Here is a 23,206-nt window from a genome sequence, read left to right as displayed (position 1 = left end):
AAAAATAATGAATAATTGTAACGTTGCAACATTATTGTCACATAATCCTGTAATGTCAGTCAACTGTGAACCGGTTGGTTCGTTGCCAAATTAAACTGAATGATTGTATGAAATATTAACTGTGCTCATGACAGCCTTATTTATGGGACAGAGGCAGAGGCTGTTTTTCTAAGACAATGACAAAGAATGGGTTGTCAATGCGTTTTTAATATTAACGTATATGGAATATAAGATGGGTCCAATGCATCAACGTAAAGAATGTCTCACATTAGCCAGTAATTAATCTTCTATTTGATTTATTAATGTATTTATTTCGACAGAATCACAGAGAATTTTATTTTGTGCAAGGACCGAAACGTTCTTGCGCAAGGTAGTGTTTGTCCTATATTTATCAGGGTTAGTACTGTGAAATTATTTACTCGCAAAGTTGTTGGTTCAATAATTGCATTAACATATCTGCGGGCGGGCAAGGTATTTTTCCGGAATTGTTTCTGTGAATTTCCAACTTTGCTAACAGATAATGTGTTGAAAGTACACAAGGTTGTCTGTTAACCAAGGAGGGGGGTATTCTGGGATTCTGATTTACACGCATGTCTGATTTAAACGTGTTTGAGAGCAAATGCACGGCTTTAGTTCAGGGTTTGCAACACTACCGTTGGTGGTTTTTTTTAATGCTTATATTACAGCGGTTCTCAAATTTATAAATAGTCAACCACGGGCTGCGTGTGAAGGGATAAAGTATACCCCACGCTTCTGTGATACAATACTTACTGTATCTGACATTAGCTCAGTCAAAAATTGTATAGTAGAAAACATGAAATCTTTTTCCACAAAATAATTCAGCAATTCAGCTATGTGTCACTTCTCTGTGTCACATAGTACATAAAGTGGCCCAATAAATAATCCAGTGCTATTCAGTGAATGAACTGTGGTTGACTTGCCTGAGCTGGAAATGCACTGGTGATGGGGGAGAGAAGGAGAGAGAGAGGAAGAGAGAGAGAGAAGGAGAGAGAGATAGGGGGGAGAGACAGAGGGACAGAGAGAGGGAGGGAGAGAGTAAAAGCAAGCAAGAGAGAGGGAGAACCTGTCTTTTGTCCTGGCTGTCAAAACCAAAGGCACAGTCAAACTGCTTGTGTTGTCTAAGATCTGTGGTGGTGAATGAAACATCGGCTAAAAATGTCAAACTCTCTCTGGTTTCTGACCTCACGCGTTCAGTCGGTTGCGAATTTGTCTCTCTGGCGGGACAAATTGATTCTGAAGTGTTGAACGGTGTTTGCTGCTGCCGCTCGAGTCACGTTTGAACGATGTCCCACACCTATTTAAACATTTCAGATTGTGACAGATGGCTTTGGACCCAGACGTAGAGCTCAAACTGTCACTCCAGTATCTACGGTGACTGAAAAGTGCCATATTTTCGTATCAATCACTGTGAACTTCACAGTTCAGCATAACAGCTGGAGTTGTATAAATGTAGATAAAATGCAAGTCGCATGGTTCCAACTGGAATACAATAAATCTGCGGTGCTTGAAAGTAGTATTCAATACGTTTGAATGCTGGAGATTTTTATGATGCCATTTCTTGAAAATTGACTCGCCTTTCTTTGACGTTGTTACAGTGGAGCACTGGACTGGCACAGAGGTGTTTGTTGAGACTGAACCTATTCCAGGAGATATTATTTAATTGCTGGGCATGCTGCACAGACTCCCCGAAGTAATTGCATTTAAGCCTAATGTTTCAAACTTGGTTATTTGTCTTACATTAGCTGTGCTCAAGACCCTCCGTGTCCGATATGTCATATAATACGTTCAGAAACAGATGTGTTTTATTAAGGTGACAAATGCAATACAAAAACACGTATATTCAATATCATTAACATTAGTCATCAGTACAAAGGCTGTTAACTGTAAGCAAGTAGCCAGACAGATAGCTTCAGGAGGTGGCCTATTGGCACCTTGCATAGCACAACATACTGTCCCCAGAGGGAAGAAAAGCACTCAATCAGTATATGGTACATGGAACATAGTGCATGTTATATTGTTTATGTAAGTACTGCAAGGTACCCTTGTATAAGTTCCGTGTGTTGCATTAAGAATATAAAAGTGTCAAGTTTAGACATGATTACAAAGGTTTATATGTCATCCTGCCTATGTGTAATATATCACTTTATTACACATTGCTATGATAAAACATTTATCATGAGTAAAATGTTATTTATACTGGTGGACAGAATCACAAAAACAGCAAAAGTTAAAAATGAAGATTTATTGAGTGGTTTCATGGTGCTCAACAAAGACCTGAAAATCGTTTTTGTTCATTTGGCCATCAGTACCTTAAAGAGGAATTCCATCCTAATTTTTGAAGAGTAACTTGATCCATCTATTGATAATATGGTTTTAAATGTGGCAGTTTAAATGTGGCACACGGACACATGAACACGCACGCACACACACACACACACACACTCTCTCTCTCTCTCTCTCTCTCTCTCTCTCTCTCTGCCTGTGGAGAAATTTAGCATTTATGACACCTACTGTCTATCACATTACCGAGGCATTAGAACGACTATTTAATGAACCTGTCTACCTGCTGCACTTAAGTTGCTTCTTTTATGGATTTTATAATGTCAGTGGAAGATGGTTTCCCCCCCATTTTAAGCACTTTAAAAAAAGACTTTACTAGAGAACTTTTTTTTGTGCTGCTGCAGCACTGTTTCAGAGGAAAGAGCGTGACATTTACGTGGCTTTTAAAGGGCCCACAGCTGTACAAACCCGGTTATTGCTAAACAGTCCGACACAGATATAAAACTTTTATTGACTTGCACTATTCATACTGGTAATTGAACGGCTCGTGTTTATTATTGCAACATAATTTTTACTGGAAAGAACGAGTAGGCTGTTCATGGGAATTGAACGGCGTATCTTCTAAATAATGCCGTCTTTACAACACAATGTGTGTGTTTTTGAGTCACATTCCAAGACTACAGTTTTCTTTACACTGTCAGCAAATGTAGCGTGACGATATTTCCGGTAACACTGCACCTCAGCTCTACTTCAGTAATATGTACGCATGTGTACATGTTTGCTCGTAAAATGTACATGTATGCACATACAGCAAGGCCATGATCTTTCAGAAGCAGGTACCAATAACAGTTATTGGTTATATGTATCAATTAATTGCTCTACATTTGAGCACAGTCAGTACCTCCTGACTGCCTAGAAAAGTACCAGTTTCCTCCAGTGGAGGGCGACGTCTGGTTTACCTCTTAGTCAGAGCTTTTCATGAGAGGCAAAGGAAGAATAAAAGACATCCTGACAAAATGCTTTCCCCTAAACTGCTCTCTGATCAGGAACAAGCTCTGTGAATCCTTGGCAGGCAAGTGCATGGTTTATGCAAGTCATTGTTGTGCACTGTGTAAAAATATCAAGGCTTACTCTCTAAGCTCGCCGTTCTCCATTGAAATTATTTGTGTGTGCCACTCTAGGATTTTATGTGTCAGGCAATTCAGTCGTGTTTCTAAACAACAAGATCATCCTCAGGCACAAAGCTGACATCAGTGCTACCCCAGTATATTGGTAAACATGATTCATACACAAGTCTCTCCATTCTGTAATGGAACAACTGGTAGTAAGACCTGCTTGCATCAGTGACTGGGGGAGTAGGTTCTGATTCTAGGCTGACAGGAGAGACATGGCTAATCCAAGCTACACTGTGCTGGTTTCCCAGACATGGATTAAGCATAGTTCTAGACAATACATTTTTTTCAATGGTGATTTTCATTGATTTTTTTTTTTTTTTACTCTAGGACTACTCTACTCTAGTAGTGTTGTCTAGTACTAGTGTAGTAGTGTTGGGTGTTGGTTTGTTTCTACGCCATGTCATGAGAGTAGATTACATTGAAAAAGATTGTAAAGCACAAAAACCTGGATTAGGCTCTAAACTGAGCAGATGCATCGAAAAGCAGGTAACTGTAACATATTCAGAGCTGCCGTTTGATTGGTCCTGAGAATTTGCGTGGGGCTAATTGTCTACCTGAAGGCCTTTTTTCCCCTCAAACCATGCTCCTGGCAGGTCAGAGATTGCATGCGTGTACCAGACATTGTGTCTGCTGGGAAACATGTTAGGTCATTGTAATATGACCCTTGAGTGCGATGGGAAATGTGATGTCATGGTTATGTGATTCTCCCATGTGCCCTGAGTGGGTCCTCCTCTGCGTGCTGCAGTTGTGAGACCGCAGTGCACAGGGATGTCTTCAGACAGAGGGCCAGTCAATCAATGCACTTTCACTTAAGGAAAGGCATGGTACCAAATGTACTGAAGAGAAGTGTACTTTATATAATAGATACACCACTGGGAAATATGTACATATATCAAGAGACATCCATATTATTAAAAAATATGATACACTACAAGATCTGGATATGATGCAGTGTGTCATTCTGAGGGATTTTGAGAACACGCCAATTTAGTGACTAGTTGCTGAGTTACTTAGCAACTAGAAGGCTCTAAGAAATATGGGGCTGGTGGCCTGGGGTCATTTCAGGTTTCTCTGTGGCAGAGCTGGGGGGGAAGAAAAAAAAAAGTACTGTAACCCGTCTCCCTGAAGGACGAAGAACTCTGATTTATGTATTCGCCCCTCTCATTGGCTCATACTGTGGTGTTGTACAGGTGACCTGCCTGCTGCCGACGTCCCACACACACCTGGGCTTACCTGTTGAGGAACCGGGTGTGCTGCACCTGAGCTCGCCCGGTGGTACGGGTGTGTGACGCGTGCGCTCGCTGCTGTCAGTCAAGCTGCGGAAACCCGGACGTGCGTTTCTGTTCTCGTTCGCGCGGAAGGGGGGCGCTTGAGTGTGTTTTTCAATTTTCAGCTGAATTACTTTAAGACTCATAAAGAAGCGTGTAATCAAGATTTTAGTGCCCGATTTTCCATAAGATAGGAAACATAAAGACAGCTTAGCACATTTTCTGTTTAGGGCTGAATTACGGTTCTTCGTGGATTATGAGGGAATTTTGGGTAATCAATATTCTAGGCCTTGATTGGCTGCAAAATCTCAGAAAGTTATACCCAGACAGAGTGTTCGTTTTGATTAAAACACCTGACCAAATATTTATGAACAAGCTGTTAAGAACTAATTTACTTGTGTTTGACATTTCAACCCAGGCAAATTCTCTGAGTTCTATGCTACTCATGAAATTAAAATTAATTTATATTTCCAGTTTGATACAGTATGTAAATTTGGCTGAATTTAATTTTAAGCGAATGTTTCAGCTAATGTTTATTTTTTGTGAAAACACAGGGTGCAAGTTGTCTTGGGGGGGGGGGAGGGGGAAGCGTCTGCCAAAACAGGTGAAAATTGAATTTCACAAGAACCAACTAACAGTCAAAAACACTTAGGCGGTGTCTAGGGGTGTGGCTGCAATTTGGAATGAGGCTCAATTTCTGAACTGTTGTGTAAAGATGTTGCTCGAGCCCCAAAGGCCTAGAGGAACAAAAAAAAAAACGAGGAAGGAAACGAACTGATGTGGTTGTAAGGTGAAAAGGAAAAATGAATTGCATTAAAGGCAGCCCTGTTGATGTTTGAAATGCAGTTATTCCTATCATCTTATCATTTTGTTATGATTTGATCTCAGTTATTGCTGCCATTTGTCTTTTGTCTGCTTGTACCACAGTTCCATTTGTTTGATTGCTTGGTCTCATCTCATCCAGTCGCATCTTTCAAAATAAGTATTTATTTGAAATGAATTTTTTTTGTTTTGTTTCGTCTCTGTCATTTTTCCTCACATTTCATTCAATTTTTGTGGTTTTTTTGTCCTCCATTTTCTTCCTGTGTTCACTACCCGGTTATTTTAAGCTTACTGCTCATGCCTTCATATATTTACACTGTTGTAATGAGCAATTCTTTGGTTCTCTGTGAAGCAAAGCTAATTCTAAGGTTCCCCTGTATAATAATGATTGTGGAAGTGAATTGGTGAATATTCTCTGGGTGAATGCAATGCATTTTAGAGTGGATCCAATAGCAGAGGAACTCCTCACGACTCTAGATGAGCTTTGCAGCACACAGTATTATCTGCTACGCAAAGTAAAAATGACAGTAGGAAATGATAGTTTTGAATAATGATATGAATTGCCTGGGCCGGCTACTACCACCTGAAATGAATTGTAGGAATCCTTTAGTTAAGGTCAGTGATTCATCAGATTGGAGGGGTTTTTTTTGTCGTTTTGTTTTGTTTTTTTCAAAAGTTTTCAACAGTTTGGGGTTTTGTGACAGTGGGTTGAAGTGTTATAATACTATTGGAATACCTTGAAGCGAAGCATTCTTTTCAGACTGAAGGGTCTGTTAGCAGAGCATAATGGTATGGCACTGGATGCTATTGCACTAAACAGTATGATAGCAATTCTGATGGTACTACGATGAACAATATGATAGCAATCGGGCAAGCTTGCAGTCCTGATTCAGTCAGTGTACTTCATACAGTTATTTAAAGAAAAAGTTAATTAATTTTTTTTTTTTAACCAGCAATTTTTACATCCACAAGAATTTCTGAACATTTTCTATGCATTGATTTTTTTTGACTAATTATAATGATTGACCTTCGGTGCACGTGCCTTTGCTAACACAGTTAGATCAGAAGGGGGTTGTGGTTCATCACTGATCAAAGTGACTAATGTGCTGAATGGCAGCCATTTTCTGGTTAGCCGTACAACAGCCAGGTTGGCGGCATAAAAGACTCACTTAGCCAGTTGAACTGGGGGGGATTATTAGATAAAGGGACTTTGAGAGGATAATTTGTGGAAGTGGTGAGATGTACACAAAGGCGCCAGAGGACATCCTTTCTTCTTAACGATAAGCACCTTGGGAAGTTCGTGAGGTCCATTAAACCGTGGACCTGACCTCACATTAAAGCGCTAACAAAGCCTTCTTCGGCTTCGTTCGGTAGCGGGTCACGGCGTGTCACGGCTGCTGGAAAATAAGTTGTCACAGATTTATGTTAAAAGGGGCAAACTCATTTTGTTGATGTCACATTTATATACCGATGTCGTTTCCTAGGCCTCGGCATACCGGTGCTTGTGTAATTACTCACATAATTGCAAAAACACAACATTGTAAGGAAAGCCGTATGTTAATCTCCCTGGGTTGCACGTCTCGCTCACTTTGTACAGATGTTCTCAATGCAGCCGGATATCCACTAAAGCGACTCTGGTCACGGGGCTGGATGAAGGGTGTGGCACAAGTTACAAACAGTCAGACTCGTGAGCTAAAAATGTGATGTCACAATGCGACAGTGTCACATGTCATGTGATGCGATGACAGGCTGGGCAGGCCATTTCTTTGTTATGGGTGCCACCCAATGAACTGTGGTGCCACCCCATGTGACACGTATTAGTCCCACTAATTATTTCCCATCTGTATTCTTATCTCCTTGTTATAAATTCAATAATCGCTGTCACGTCAAATCAAGAACTTGAAATCGAGCGTGTTTCGTGACATGGCTTTTGAGTTTATCCGTTGCCCGAGTGCAGGTTGTAGCTGCTGTTGTATCGGATTGGCTGAATTGTGCCTCAGTGCCACACACGCAGTCTCATAGCTAGGCGGTGCTGGAGAGGATCCCTTTGCAGGAAGTCAATCAAAAGCAGACGCGCTGGAGAGGCAGAGCTGTCTCCCAGCTTAAGTCGATCTGTTTAAAAGGGCACACATGCCAAGGCAGTGATCCTGAGAAGGTCTGTAGAGGAGTGTGAGTGAGAGACTGATTCTGACAGCATTGCCAGCTCCTTGGAGCAGAAAGCCTCTGAATTGGCCTCACTCTGTGCAGGCAGAACTACCCGGCGTGTGTGTGTGTGTGTGTGTGTGTGTGTGTGCGTGCGTACATGCGTGCGTGCATGCATGCGTGCGTGTGTGTGCATTTGTGTGCTGTTTGTGTGTGCCCGTGTGTGTGTGTGTGTGTGTGTGTGCTGTTTGTGTGTGCCCGTGTGTGTGTGTATGCATTTGTGTGCTGTTTATGTGTGCCCGTGTGTGTGTGTGTGTGTGTGTGCGCGTGCGTGCGTGCGTGTGTGTGTGTGTGTGTGTGTATGTGAGTATGGCTGGGGAGTTCATGCAGGTGGGTTTGTCCAGGTTGTGGTGTGGATCTGCAGGTATGCATTCCTCTCTCTCTCTGTAATGCGGTAGGATGTTCCGCTTGTGGGTTTTTTACTGAGAGCGTGTAGCTGAGCCTGCTGGGAGAAGCCAGAATGCGTGATCACAGCCAGGGAAGACTCTTCATGTAAAATGCAATTGATTGCAGCCCAAGGGTGCAAGTGTCACAGTTCAAAGCACCGCCGGGATATGTGAGTTACAGGCATCACAGCATGTTCCCGAACCCCGTGCCCTTCTTTGCACATTCATGTCGGGGCTCACAGGAAAGCGAAAAAAGCATGTATTCGGTTTTTTTTGGGGGGGTTTTTTTTTTTTGATCCCTTGTGCTTTGACAAGGATTTTTATATACGGCACTTTGATACGGCAGACACGTGGTCTGGTTTGTTTGTAAGCTTGCGATACCTCACGCGGCGATGGATTGTTCCAGCTCAGAGTCTATGAGTGTTAAAAGGGTGTTTGGTCTTGAAGGCTTGGCGATGTAACAGCAATGCCATCTGGCTCAACCCTCTGGTCCTGGAGGATGACGGCGTCTGCAGGCTTCCCTTCTCAGCAGGTAAATAACTGCATGCTTCTGTAAGTCACTGTCTCGGTCGCGCCTGATTGGCTCCCCTCCCTCGTCTGGGGGGCGTGGTCAGCTGAAAGACGGTCGGGGAAGCTTCGGACCATCTTTGGGGTATCTTGCGCAACACGCACGTGTCCTGTGGAGGTACGGTGTCCCACGGTTGGTAGGTCATCGTGCCGTGCAGAACCCATAGCAGGAGTTCCTGTATTTGATCCCGGGCCCCCCCCCCCTCTGTGTCTTGGTTTTCCTCCCATTTGCAGACGGGTTCAAAGCTCAAACGGAGGTAAGAGCAGTTGTCTGGCAGTCGGAGGGTTGCCGGTTTGATTCCCACCCTGGGCGTGTCGAAGTGTCCCTGAGCAAGACACCTAACCCCTAACTGCTCTGGTGATTGAGAGGCATCAATTGTAAAGCGCTTTGGATAAAAGCGCTATATAAATGTAGTCCATTTACCATTTTACCATTTACCAAACGAATAAGCCAAACCTGCATCCTGTTAAAATCTATTTAAGCAGCAAACATTATGGCTGTTGCAAAAATCATTGTAAACTCTCAGGAAAAAAAGGGTTCTTTGGCTTGTCTCCATAGGGGAACCCTTTAAGTTCTTTATGCTCCCCGATTGAACCGTTTTGCCTGACAGAGAACCCTTGAACTGAATAGGGATCCTCTAGGGAGACACAAGGGAGCCTTTGGGAACCCTTTCTCCTGAGTGTGGACACCATGGGGTCCCCAGGCCCGGTCTTTGGGAAGCACTCACCTGCAGCAGGTCTGTACAGCGGTCTTATGGGATTTGGGCTGGAGGAGAGTTTGGCTCGAGTGCTCTGAGGTTACCCTTTCATTGCATGTGCCAGACGTGAGTCTCTATGGTGTTCTGAAGAGCTTTGATCTTTGACCACGTGCTCGCCGAACCAACACACGTTGCCAAGGGCCTGTGGCCCTGCCCACAATGAGACAGCCAATCACATGTCCGGCTTTCACTGTTTGTCCAATACCCAGAGTCCTCTCAGGTGGCTGGCAGTTGGCTGGAGTTCATCTTTCGAACGAGCATTATTATGTTTAGTAACGATGCCAGATAAGGCCTTCAGTTGCCCAGAGAGCAACAATCCAAATCGACAGGTCTGCCTAAATAAATAAGTGCTGCGTCTTATCCGTTATCTTTGTTATGAATTCACTGTCGCCCCCAAATCCACCTTCACCACCAATGTAAAGACCTTGTGACCGGACCGGACCGGACGTTGTCAGTCGAGGTGTATCAGCCAATGGGAGGATGCTGTTCTGTAGGGGTTCGAAGACTCCGGCGAATCTCTCTGCCTCGTGACCACGCCTGCTCACGCGACCACCATCTTGAATAGTGACGCCACCGCCCACGGCACAAAATGGCCCCTCAAGCCCCCCCACCCCCCCCCCCAAACTGTTCAAAAGCTCAGCCCCCCAAGCTGGCCAGTGAAGATTCGCCCCCCTTCTCTCCCACCCTCTCGAGACAAGCCACATCTCCACGACTGGTATTGCCCACGCGGTGCCCCGCCCCCTCCCCAAATAGCAACAGCAGACATAAAAATGTGTTGCCCTATACTTAGGGAAGTACGGGAAACGACACAAAAGATGAAAAAAGAAAGAAAACAAAAACAACAACGCTCAGCCGGTGACAATCCTCCAGAGTGCAGTTGACTGGGTTTTTTTTTTTTTTTTTTAGAACATATTCACTAAAATGGTTTTAATTTCCACAAGTCCCAATCAGAGCATTCAGCCACCAGTTGCATGGGACCACAGTAGGGATATTAAAGTGCTATTGTTAGTCAGTGTTAAAGAACTCCAGCATGAAATATTCCTTTGATTCATTAAGGATGCATTTCTTGAGAGATGATATTATGCCTCTCTTTACTTTATTGATGCTGCTAATCATCTGTGCGGGAATTATTTGACTGATAATAATACGCTGCAATCAACATTAAAGTCTAAACCCTATTTTACAGATAAGTGTTTACTCGAATTTGAGCAAGGACAATAGCGTCTGCACTCCAAACTGTAATGCGATCATAAATAAAAGAATGCGTAATCGAGATTCAGCGAAAGGAATGACATCTGTTAAGACGCACATGAAAGAGAAACAGCACGAAGAGCGCCCTGGCGTAATTTAGCTTTTTTGCCTCTAAATATGCATATTTATACCGCGTGCGCGCATTTCTCTGCCTCGGCAGATGTCATAATAAACGCCGGAGAGCTGTTTTTCATCGCTTCAGCCAAGACTGTTAGTGTAATTTAGTGGAGAACGCTCGGTATGTGAGGAAACTGCAATCCGCGTCCAAAAAACACTCGAGCATACGCGCGCGCACAATGAGACGTCCGCGCAACCGGTGGAAATCTCATCAGCGGTATCGCTTAAGCACTCAAAATAATCAGTTGAACGGAACTGTTAACGTCACCTTCACATTAATTCCATGCAGGTAAGGTTTCCTTCCCCCCCGCCAACACTCATGCCCGCTCCCCCGCCCTGCTGAATATAAAATCACTACCAGAGCTAAACAGACGGTGGAGTCAGTGCAAGGGAGGCTATTTTTCTGCCCGGCGATACGCTTGATATTCTCGCCTGTCACACTTTCATACCTGTCACATATACAGCTGGGGAGGCTCCCAGACATTACACAAATAATACGGCCCTTCCCTTTAATCTTTTTTTTTTATTTTATTTTTTTTTCTCCCCCGTTGAGCAGCAACATCAAGAACTCTTCGGTGTCGCTTAGAAATAAAACAATAACTCCAGCTCAGGCAAAGCGTAATGTACTTTTTGAATTAATGCTTTCCATTACACCTGGCGACTACGCACAACTGACAGCGCGCTTCAGAGTGCATTTAGAAGCTTTTTTTAAAAGCACCGGGAGAGATGGATTCCTTCAAAATGATAAAGAAATTAAAAACAGGGTTTTTTTTTTTTTTACATCCCTCTGGTGCTGCCAGCTTAACTCAGTCTCAATCATTTATCAATTCCTGCACAGCTCATGATCAAAGACATTTAGCCAGACAGGAACTTAATGCAGGAGAGAAGGAACTTTGTTCAGTGAAACAAATTATGAGAAACTGTCTCTTTCCATCCCACGCATTTATTCTTTAGATGTGAAGTCGTGCTGCTAGACGGCATTAGCGTTTTTCCAGCAATGAGGATTACAGCATCGGCACATCTTCAGTTTATGATTCTCCGCTCACCTGCCTATTTCAGGGAAAGAACTATTCAGTCTAAGACGTCAGGGGAAATACATTGTCCATATTGCCGAGGAAAAACACAAGCTGCTGAAATAAAGTCTTTTTTTTTGGCACCGACAATAAATGAAAAACAGTGCCACCCTGTGGCTGAGCCCAGCAACTGCACTCGTGAGTGATTTCACCCGTCCCTGAGTCGTGTTTGGAGGAGGAAACGTTTCGAAGTAGGGAAACGCCAAGCCCGCCTCAATCCTGCAGTTAATCCAGCCTCTTCCTTTTCTTCTTCCGTTCCTCCTCCTCTCTTTCTCTCTTTCTCTCTTTCTGTCCCTTTCTCGGGGTTTGGCCCGCACAGGTGACCATCTCAGTGGATGGCATCCTGACCACCACTGGCTACACTCAGGAGGACTACACCATGCTGGGCTCCGACGACTTCTTCTACATCGGGGGGAGCCCCAACACCGCCGACCTCCCCGGCTCCCCCGTCAGCAACAACTTCATGGGCTGTCTGAAGGATGTGAGTCAACCTCTGGACTAGTTTTTTCAGTTTTATGTGATTTCCCCCCAGCCCCCTCCCCCATTTTCCCTTCCGATTAGGAATTCCACGCTCGCCACTGCAACCTCTATCAATATAGGAGAGAAGCACAAAGCTTTTGCCTTCTTTCACACTGCAATCTGTAAGATAAGCCCGCACTTGCATGACATGGAGGAAGCACCTCTGTGTGTAGCTTTAATGAGCAGACCGCAGGCCCTAGACTGGCCAGCAGGAGTCGCTGGTGAGCAGTGACACTCGGAAACCCCATCTGACTGAAACCCCTCCGTCCCTGGGCGTGGCTATGGCCAATCGTCCTTCCCTCTGTAGGTCTGCCAGTCACAGGTGGCACTGGCACAGTCCAGGTTCATTCACCGCTCAAGACAGACCCCGCCTTCTTCAGTCTTAGCCTCCGTTAGTGACTCAGCATGCCCCAATCGCACCCCCCCCCCCATGCCCCCACCCCCCACACCTCAGCTCCCGCTGTCTGCTAAACGCTGAAGCAGTTCCACACACCCTTCTCCGCTGGGGTTCACAGACACAGGACGGGGCATAGCACCTCAAACAGGCGCACCCAGCCTAACCACCCTCCCCCATGGGTGCCGAGGAACAACGATCCCTCTCTGCCTTCCCTTCCACGTCTTCGTTCTCGTGGATTAGCCCGCACTGAGGTGTCACGGATGAAAATGAGCATTCTCCTCAGTTTAGCGCACAGGCTGCAGACTCAACACGGTGATGCTAAAAGTGCAGCCCAGCATGGAAGTAGAGTGGAGGTCGCGGAGGGCAGGGAATTGCTAGTTTATTGTGTCAGACATTCAGACTAGAGTCACTGTTGACAATAGCTGAACTATCACTGGAGGGCTGGGCTTGTGTGTCTTCACGGCATCATTGTTTTATATTTGGGGTGTTTGCAATACACACCCACACACACACACACACACACACATATATATATATATATATATAAGCTCTGTAACACTTTCTGCATGCAGAGAGCATCGTGCATTTTAGCACCTACACACACACATTGTTCAGTTTCCATGGGAACCACTCAGGATACCGGTTAAAGTGCCTCGTAAGTGTGTTAATAAATCCCTTCCTTGACAAAAAGGAGAAATCTATCACAATATATTATTCAGGGATTTGTGTATATGTGTGTGGTCGTGCACGTGCGTGTGTGTGTGTGTGTGTGCGCCTGCGTGAAACTCTTTTCACTTTATTCCTCTGTTGACAGCGTTGTACCATTTTGAGCGTTTTTTCTTTTGCTGACGTCACTTGCATATCAAAGCGGAGAGGATGTGAGCTTCGAGGGTCGCACCGGGGACACTACCCTTGTAAACACGCTGAAAGTCAGACGCAGAAATACCGAATGCAATACGAATTAATTAAAAATGAAATGTTCATATTTGCCTGGCTCAAAAGTGTTTTTCCCTGCGGCTGAGAGCAACAGCCTAACACGCTGGCGTGAACAATCCAGTTAGAGTATAATATCCTTCCACTGCTGAGGACTTACTGTAGGACTGGGTGGTGTGCTGGGAGGTGGGGGTGGGCCTCCATTTAACGTCTCATACTTAGATGCTCTGATTAAATAAGCAATTACTTTTATCCATCTATTATTCTTTTTTTAAAATAAATTCTGTAATTATTGCTCATCTACCGAGATATAATTATGCGCTGATAATTATGTTTTCATTTTTTTTCTTTCCCGGCTTCCATTGAATGTCTCCTAATGGTGCATGATTAATGCGGTTCTTATCATCTTTTGAGCAAAGGCGACATTCGTTTAAACAAAGATCAGAATGTTACGCCAAACTTAAGCTGTAACTCCCCTCGCCCCAGCCCCCCCCCCCCCCATATGCAGTATACACACACTTCACATGCCTCGTCTTGTTCCTCCTTCCCTAATTAGTTAGTATATGTGTGACCGCTTCTTGTCTCTCTGGCCTCCTCTCATCAAATGTGCTGTTGCTCTGTTGTGTAAGCACTTTAAAATACACAATAATGAATACATTAATTAATTAATTAATTAATTAATTAACAGAATGACAGGAACAAGGGAGAAGAGGAGAGAGGGGAGGATTAAAAAGAAGAATGAGACAAAAGAAACAGCAGAGGAAAATCCTTAAAAGGCTACATTAAATATTGTGCAATATATTCTGAATATATTGACCTAAAATAAGAAGCAATATATATTTCACAGCAGTGTGACTGAAATACATTGCAATATCTGTTTGCGTTTAAATTACAGGCGTCTATCTTAAGGCACTTATTGGGGAGAAACTTAAACCCAGCTTACACCCTCGTACATGCAGTCCAATTATACAGCTGGGTATTTTACATGAGCAGCTCAGGCTGAGTAGCAGGCTCCAGGGTATTGACAGCAGCGTCCCTCGTGGGATTCCAGCCTATTAGCTCAGAGCAGCAAGCCCAGGTCCCTAGCCAGCGTGCTACACTGCTGCCCCTAACATACAAACCTCTTTTATTTTGAAACCATTAGCAGTATATCGACAATGTATTTCACGTAGTATATCTAGTATATTAGTATTGTAGTACATTTCTTTGCTGTAAAGGGGAAGAAGACCTGTCCAGTTTCAGGAGTTTGTTTTTATTTGTATTATTTCAGTTTTGAGTGTGTATTTTTGATCAGACCAGACAGTTACATGTGTCATGAAGCATATTTCAGATCCAGAAATAGCTAAGGACCTGCTGGCTTTTCAGCAGCTAGTGCAGGACCATCAATGGGTTTGTGGTTTGAGCAAGACAATACACTTCAAATAACTCCAAACAGATTATACGGTGACACTGTGTTTTAGTGGCTATACACATTCGTTTTATAGCCTTTATTCACATTTATAAACATTAAAATCGAGGCTGTGTGTAGGTCAATCAGAAACATATGCTAAAACTGAAACAATATCAAGCAAAAAAAAAAAACCCAGGAAGTGGGTTTAAAAAACAGCATCTTTTCATTTCCTTTCAGTTTTACTTATTGCCCTTCAACCCCTGCCGACCTGTTCCCCCTCTTTCAGCAGAATCCATCGAACACTTTCCCGTCGCATTCCCCAGTGCCCCCCCCCCCCCCCGTTCCCCCCCCCCCCCCCGTTCCCCTCTCCACCCACCCTCTCTCCAGGCATTTGTCTAATTAATTCCATGGCCGGTGTAGTTGGTGCACCAGCTTTACCATCCTGACAGGCAAATTAAAAATTGATTTCTTCGACTCATCTCCCCCTCCTCCCACCCCCCCCATCTCAGCCCCTCACCCCTCCTCCCCCCTCCTCCCCTTCCTGTGCCTCGTCCCGCTGGAGCAGTCTGTGCATCTGCCTCAATCAGGAGATGAAATCCAGCGCCGCACCACTGTGCCTGTCTGAACTACCGCATCCCTGCAGAAACAGGACATAGAGACACACGCACATACAGACAGACGCACACACACGTATACACACGCGCACGCACATACAGACACACGCAAACACAAATGCACATACAGACACACACGTATACACACGCAAACGCACACGCACAAACAGACACACACAAACGCACACGCACATACAGACACACGCAAACGCACACGCACATACAGACAGATGCACACACACATATACACACACAAACGCACACGCGCATACAGACACACGCACATACAGGTACACGCAAACACAAATGCACATACAGACACACGAACACACATGCATACACACATGCGCTCATGTACACACACACACACACACACGTGCACGACACAAGCATTTTTAGCTTACCATATAAACAGTGAGGGCCCCCAAAATTTTTTAATGACTAAAAATAAAATTCTTTTTTATAAGGAGTTGTACACAAAATTATACTATAGAAAACAATTGTGCAAACGAGAAATGACACCATCAAATAAATTATTCATGAGTGTGTCATAGCTATGAAGAGGCAGCAGCTGACGGAATTTTAGGACGAAATCAATGGAAGACACTTCCTTTTCAGTGTCGGTGAACTTCCTGCCCATGGAGTGTTTGGAACGTTCACCCCCCCTCACATTCCAAATGGAATGCACACGTGCGGCAGTTAGCGGGCCCTTTGACGGGCGCCTCTGCCATGGCATCTGGCGGGCCCTCTCATCGCTGCACTGGCGCCAGTGTGCCCACTTCAGCCCGATGCTGTCAATGCGCGGATCTGCAATCGCCCAAAAAGACAGGGCGGGAGGGCCACCGCTCGCCAAACTCCTTTCCCCGAATTCTGACACCTGGAACAGTGGGCTGAGGGGCGGGCAGGGGGCTGGGGGGCATATGGGGGAATGGGGGGGCTACATATAAACTCTTACAAAGTTTTTAGGAGTTTTAGGAGATTTTACACAGTGTTGCTTTAAAGCATTGTGTCCGTGTAGGTTATTAATTTGTAGTGGAGTTATGTTCTCAGTTCTGTTGGAATTCAGTCAAATCAGGCGTCTAACTGAAATTAAATTAATTGACTGAAGGATTTACAAAGAACATTACGGGCAATTTTCAATCCATGAAGTGTTCGATCCATTTAAATTAATTTCCCGATTTGACCAAATTTAAATGGGCTTGTTCCACTGGTGTAGAGCCTTCTGTAACTATTTTCAATTACTATGATGAGGTAATTATTAACAGCCTATTAGCACGTTGCATGCAGTCACCACTAGGGCTAACATAAAGGTGAGACAAGGTGCAGCATTTTGAAATTACTTCTTCCCCCCCCCCCTTCCTCCAGGTGGTGTACAAGAACAACGACTTCAAGCTGGAGCTGTCCCGCCTGGCCATCGACAGGGACCCCAAGATCAGCCTGCACGGGGACCTGGTGTTCCGCTGCGAGGACGTGGCGGCGCTGGACCCCGTCACCTTCGAGACGGCTGCGTCCTTCATCGCCCTGCCCAAGTGGAACACCAAGAAGACGGGCTCCATCTCCTTCGACTTCCGCACCACCGAGCCCAGCGGCCTGCTGCTGTTCAGCCACGGGCGGCCCCAGGGCCCCAAGGACCAGCGGCCGGGCCGCGAGCTCAAGACCGACTACTTCGCCATCGAGCTCCTGGACGGCTACCTCTACCTGCTCATGGACATGGGCTCCGGCAGCATCAAGATCAAGACCAGCAACAAGAAGGTCAACGACGGGGACTGGTGCCACGTGGACTTCCAGAGGGAGGGGCGCAAAGGTGAGGTCACGCGGTGCCGGCGACATCATGCGGTGCTGGTGACATCACATGGTGCCGGTGACATCACGCAGTACCTGTGACATCACATGGTGCCAGTGACATCACGCAGTACCGGTGACATCACATGGTGCCGGTCACATCACGCAGTACCTGTGACATCACATGGTGCCGGTGACATCACACAATAGCGATGACATCACGTAGTGCCGGCAACATCACGCGGTGCCGGTGACATCACACACAGCGAATAAACGCGCCACCCGCGATGACAGAGGCAGACCGCAGCAGAACCTGTCGGGGTGTGACAGGAGTAATTAGTCTGTCAGATACATTGATACATTTAAAATCGTCTTTGTCTGGCTGCCAAACGGTTGAGCCTGTCAGTGCATTTACTCCAGGCGCAGATAGAGACCCCCAGCCCAGGCGACACCAAGCAATGTCATTAGTGAGGAATGGCGTGCGGTCCGCTCCCCTGCTGGGCACTGTCTGGACCGATGTAGTCACTCCCTGCTCTGCTCTCTCTGTGGGCGGCTCAGTGCTGATGTAGATACATGGTACAATCGGTCCTTCCAAACGCAGAGCAACATAAAGAGAGAGAGAGAGAGGAGCAGGTGCTTGTGAATGTTTGGTCTCCAGATGTTGCTTCTAACCAGTACAATTTGCACACACGCTCATTCAGAACTCAAGTGCATTCCGGAAAACTCCCTGCTCATATTCCCTGTACAGGGAGTTCTGGAATATTCTTTTCCTGGAATGTTCCCAAATTCTGCAGCCCAGCAACATAGTAGCAGAGGGTGGGGAGAAGGTGGGGGGGGGGGGGGGGGGGGGGGGGGGGGTAGGGGATGGGGGGAGGGTGTCTTGGTGAACCACTGTGTTGAAATTTCTCTGAAGAAAAGGAGAGCAAGAGAAGTGCAGCCTTCAGCTCTCTGCTTCTCCCTTCACACCACCGCTGGTGATCGTTAAATGCGCGACAGATGTGCGATTGAATGATGCTCCTTGGTGGTCTCCCTGGTTCAGCACCGGACAGCTCCCTGGCTGTGGGCTCTGGTTCAGCACCGGACAGCTCCCTGGCTGTGGGCTCTGGTTCAGCACCGGACAGCTCCCTAGCTGTGGACTGCGTGCAGGTTCAGTGTAGGAGCTACACAACCTGCCGCAGAAACACACACCCACTGTGCCAAGCTGCCGCCGCTATTAACCAAACCCAAGAGCCGAACATGAGTTCTGCCAAACATTTCCCTAACATTGAAAAAACAATGGAGTCGCAGAATATGACCATTGATAAACTGCATATTTCCATGCATTTGCTGGCAAGAATAGGGAAGAAAAACACATTACCCCCCCCCCCCAAAGAAAGGTCACTAGCCCCTCCCTCCATGCTCACTCCTCTCCCTGTCGTCAGGGTGTTCGTCTCTCTCTTTATCAGTGTCTACACGTGGCTTAATCTCTCTCTCTCTCTCTCTCTCCGTCTGTCTCTCACCTAAGCAGATGGTATCGCTCTTCCCCTGCTCCTGCATCTTTTCACATCTCTCCATCTTTGTTTCCCTTTGTCTCTGCGCTTTGTCTTTCCTGCTCAAAGCTCTGTTTCCCCCAGTTTCATTTTTCTGCTGCAGATGGTTGAGCTGGCTCTGACAGCACGTGTGTGTGTGCGTGTGCGTGTCTGTGTGTGTGTGTGTATGTGTGTGTGAGTGTGTGTGTGTGTGTGTATGTGTGTGTGAGTGTGTGTGTGTGTGTGTGTGTGTGCGTGTGTGTGTCTGTGTGTGTGTGTGTGTGTGTGTGTGCGTGTGTGTGTCTGTGTGTGTGTGTGTGTATGTGTGTGTGTGTGTGTGTGTGTGGGTGTGTTTGTGTGTGTATGTGTGTGTGTGTGTGTATGTGTGTGAGTGTGTGTGTATGTGTGAGTGTGTTTGTGTGTTTGGTGCTTGTGTGTGTGTGTGTGGTGCTTGAGTACGTGTATATATTGCATACGGGAGTGTGTGTGTGTCTGTGTGTGTGTGTGTGTGGTGCTTGAGTATGTGTATATATTGTATATGGGAGTGCGTGTGTGTGACGCTTGCGTGTGTGTGTGAGTGTGTGTGCATATAATATTGTATATGGGAGTGTGTGAGTGATGCTTGTGTGTATGTACTGTATATCAGTGCAGATATATCTGTGTGAGAGAGACTGAGAGAGCTGCAGCCTGTGCAGGATGGATCCTCACGCAGTGCCTAATCACTGTGGAGATGTCTTATGGAGTCCCTCTCAGCTCCTGCTCCTGCCCTGCTGTAATTGCATTTTAATGGACAATTAAGAGCCAGCCGTAAATCAAGAGGAGGCATCGCAGGGAAACCTCCATCAGATCTCCCTCTATGCAGCGTCCCCTCCATTACCCTACAGCCAGCCCTCCGACAGGCCTGCTGTCGCCACACACACACACACACACACACACACACACAGTATACACAACACACACACACACACACACACACACACACAGCATACACAACACACACACACACATACATATACACAGCACACACACACACATACACATACACAACACACACATACAGCACACACAACACACACACACACACACACACATACCTGCAGAACCATATATGGCATACACAACACACACACACACACACATACAGCGTACACAACCCACATACATACAGCATACACAACTCACCCACACACACAGCATATGCAACACACACACACACACACACACACTTGTATACAGTATACACAACACACACACACACACACACACATATTATCTCTGTACCCTCAGCCATTCTCTCTCTCTCTCTCTCTCTCTCAGAATCTGCCTCTGTGCCGACGTGCTCACATTAGTCTCATTTAATGTTCTCCTTTCGCTTCCTGCCCTTAAGGTCCTGTAGTTAAGTGCCACATCATCCTGTCTGAATGCAGCTTTTGGCACTGGCCAGACGTATTATTCAGCAAAAAGGCCAGGAACAGGGGTGGGCTAAATTTACACAAGACTCGGGATACGTACGAGAGTCCAGACTCTCATCAAAATGGCACCTCCCGCAGAAGCTAGCGATTGGCTCTCCTTCCTTCACTATACGGAGCCCTGGCTGGTGCTTGGAGTGTGGATTACAGCGGCGGCGTTGTTTACATCGCGGCGTGTCTGTAAAACTTACAGTATTTACGGGTACGGAGCGCTATTTCTGCGGTTTCTGAGGTCGGCAGAAACGTTGCGCGCGTCGTTTACGAGCGTGCTTTTTTTCTTCGCTTCGTTTATACGCGAGCGATGACCTGCAGCCGCAGCGCGCCTCAAAGCGACCGTCGCCAGGCCTCGTTAACGCCCTGGTCCGACACCGCCGACGAAACGCGTCTCCGTGCGTTCTGATGCGCGCGGTTGTGTTCCGTTCACGCGCGATTCGGAACGTTCTGCGTATCGCGTTCGGGCCTGTGACCGCATGAACTCCGCCCGTTTCAAACGGATCGGCGGTGCGCCGGACCCGACAGGCAGCTTCTACGGCGAGCCGTCCTTTATCCCGGCGTTGTCTCTTTTACCGGGAGGCTGCTGTCGACAGGAAACGGCGCCTGCCGGAGCATTTATACATTCAGATCTGCTCGCTGCCGGCGGAATAACTCACACAGATCAACCCCCCCCAGGGCTGGGGCCGGATCGGACAAAAAGCCCAAAACTGCGTACGTGTTTGGGCCACAATCACGGAATGCGAGGCACATGTTGGATACACATGACATGAAGGACTCTAGTGTGCTCATATGGACTTATGCTAAGTATGCTATTGTGCTGTAAGTAAATGTGTATGCAGTTATAGTCTAAAGTACTCACAGTCAGCAGACCCTTGACCCAACCCCAAACACCCCCCCCCCCAACCCCCACCTCACTTTCGACCACGTCAGCTTTGACCGATCTTAGCAGGTCTCTCAGTCTAGCACTAATAATTCAATATTATAAATGAAGTTACATTGCAGTGTGTTCAAAATAAAATTAAGGGGTGGGGGAGAGTTCAAAGGTGTTTTACTCCATCTTTGGACCCCCCACTTCTGAAATGATCCAGGTGCTCTTGATGGGAGTTAAATTTCCGCTGGGTATTTTAGCAATGTTGTCTCACACTGCTAGGTTTTGATTACCCCGCTTTCTCCCCCCCCCACCCCCCCCCACCCCACCGCAGGCTCCATCTCGGTGAACAGCCGGAGCACCCCGTTCTTCTCCAACGAGGGCAGCGAGATCCTGGACCTGGACAGCGAGATGTACCTGGGCGGGCTGCCGGAGTCCCGGGCGGACCTGGTGCTGCCGCCGGAGGTGTGGACGGCGGTGCTCAACTACGGCTACGTGGGCTGCGTGCGCGACCTCTTCATCGACGGCAAGAGCCGCGACGTGCGCCGGCTGGCCGAGATGCAGAGCGCGCCGGGCGTCAGCAGCTTCTGCACCCGCGAGCTGCAGAAGAAGTGCGGCAGCGCCCCCTGTGGCAACGGCGGGCAGTGCAGGGAGGGCTGGAACCGCTACATCTGCGACTGCACCGGCACCGGCTTCCTGGGGGAGAACTGCGAGACTGGTGAGCCGCGCATGAGAAGGGGGGCTTGGGGGGGCCAGGGGTCAGGGGGGCCGGGGGGTCCGGGGGTCAGGGGGGCCGGGGGGTCCGGGGGTCAGGGGGGCCGGGGGGGCCTGGGGGTCACGGTTCGAGAAGCTGCTTACTTTACACCCCACACATTTAGCAGAAGACCCTATCCAGTGCCACTTTTGCATCGTTTTGCATATTATCTATTTTTTCAGCCGAACAAATTTCAGGTTAAGTACCTCACTGAAGGATACAATCAGGGGCAGAGCTAAGGGGCTATCGGGCTATCACAGGTAAGGCTTTCCCAAGCATTACTGTATCCAGGGGTCCCTTAGATGTGGGGGGTGGGCCTTTCCCATATGTTTTTTCCCTGCACAAACAATGCCTAGATCCATCATTGGGTACAATGACAGTGTTCTGTCACTGCAAAATTGAACCTGCAACCCTTAGGTTACAAGCCCATTTCCCCTAACAGTTACACCACACTGCCACCTTAGAGGACTTGGATTGACCCTCTAAGCAATGGGATTGACGGTAGGGGGTGTGGTGGGGTGGGGTGTGGGGGTTGTGGGGTGGGGGGGGGGGGGGGGGGTGTCAGCAGTCCACTCCGAATTTTTCAATTGACTCGTTTGCACGTTCTTTGCAGCAAACAGGGAGGATCAAGGAGAGATCAGAGGAGATGACAGGGCTGAATTAACCTGTCTGTAGATGTTATGTTCCGTCTCAGTACAAGATAGAAATCTCTGTTTATTTCTCCAGTGGAGGGATTTAAATGCGCCTCTGTGATGCACTGAGCTTTTTCTTGCTCACGCCTATCACAGACTTGAAAGGATCTATCAAATTCCCAGCTTGATTAATGAATTTAGTACATATTCACGAGGGATAAAATGTAAAAATTGTTTTTTGTAAATGTCTCTTTCACAAGTAATTTTCAGTCGCATTCTTATTCCCTGTGGTCCTCTGCTGCCATCTAGTGGGGGTATAGAGTACTCTCAGGAGTCGTGTTAACGGTCGCCTTATCTTTGCCAGTTTGATCTGTGTCCACGTGTGCAAATAGTATGCTTGAATGAAAGCAGCAGTATACTTAAAAT

The 23,206-nt window shown here is 46.7% G+C and overlaps 1 protein-coding gene across 3 annotated transcripts in view; it reads left to right on the top strand.

Annotated features, from left to right (window-relative positions):
- Positions 1 to 23,206, top strand: part of nrxn2b (neurexin 2b) — a 631,318-nt gene that overhangs the window by 274,230 nt on the left and 333,882 nt on the right. For all 3 annotated transcript variants that reach the window (XM_035408766.1, XM_035408765.1, XM_035408763.1), the window contains 3 exons: positions 12,240 to 12,401; positions 17,139 to 17,577; positions 21,729 to 22,112. In XM_035408766.1, coding sequence (XP_035264657.1) covers positions 12,240 to 12,401; positions 17,139 to 17,577; positions 21,729 to 22,112 — 985 coding nt within the window. The remainder of the gene's footprint in view (positions 1 to 12,239; positions 12,402 to 17,138; positions 17,578 to 21,728; positions 22,113 to 23,206) is intronic.

The sequence above is a fragment of the Anguilla anguilla genome, chromosome 3 (genome assembly GCF_013347855.1).
Source record: "Anguilla anguilla isolate fAngAng1 chromosome 3, fAngAng1.pri, whole genome shotgun sequence".
NCBI classification, from domain to species: domain Eukaryota; kingdom Metazoa; phylum Chordata; class Actinopteri; order Anguilliformes; family Anguillidae; genus Anguilla; species Anguilla anguilla.
The sequence above is the reverse complement of the archived record's forward strand: the minus strand, read 5'-3'. Positions and strand labels throughout refer to the sequence as shown.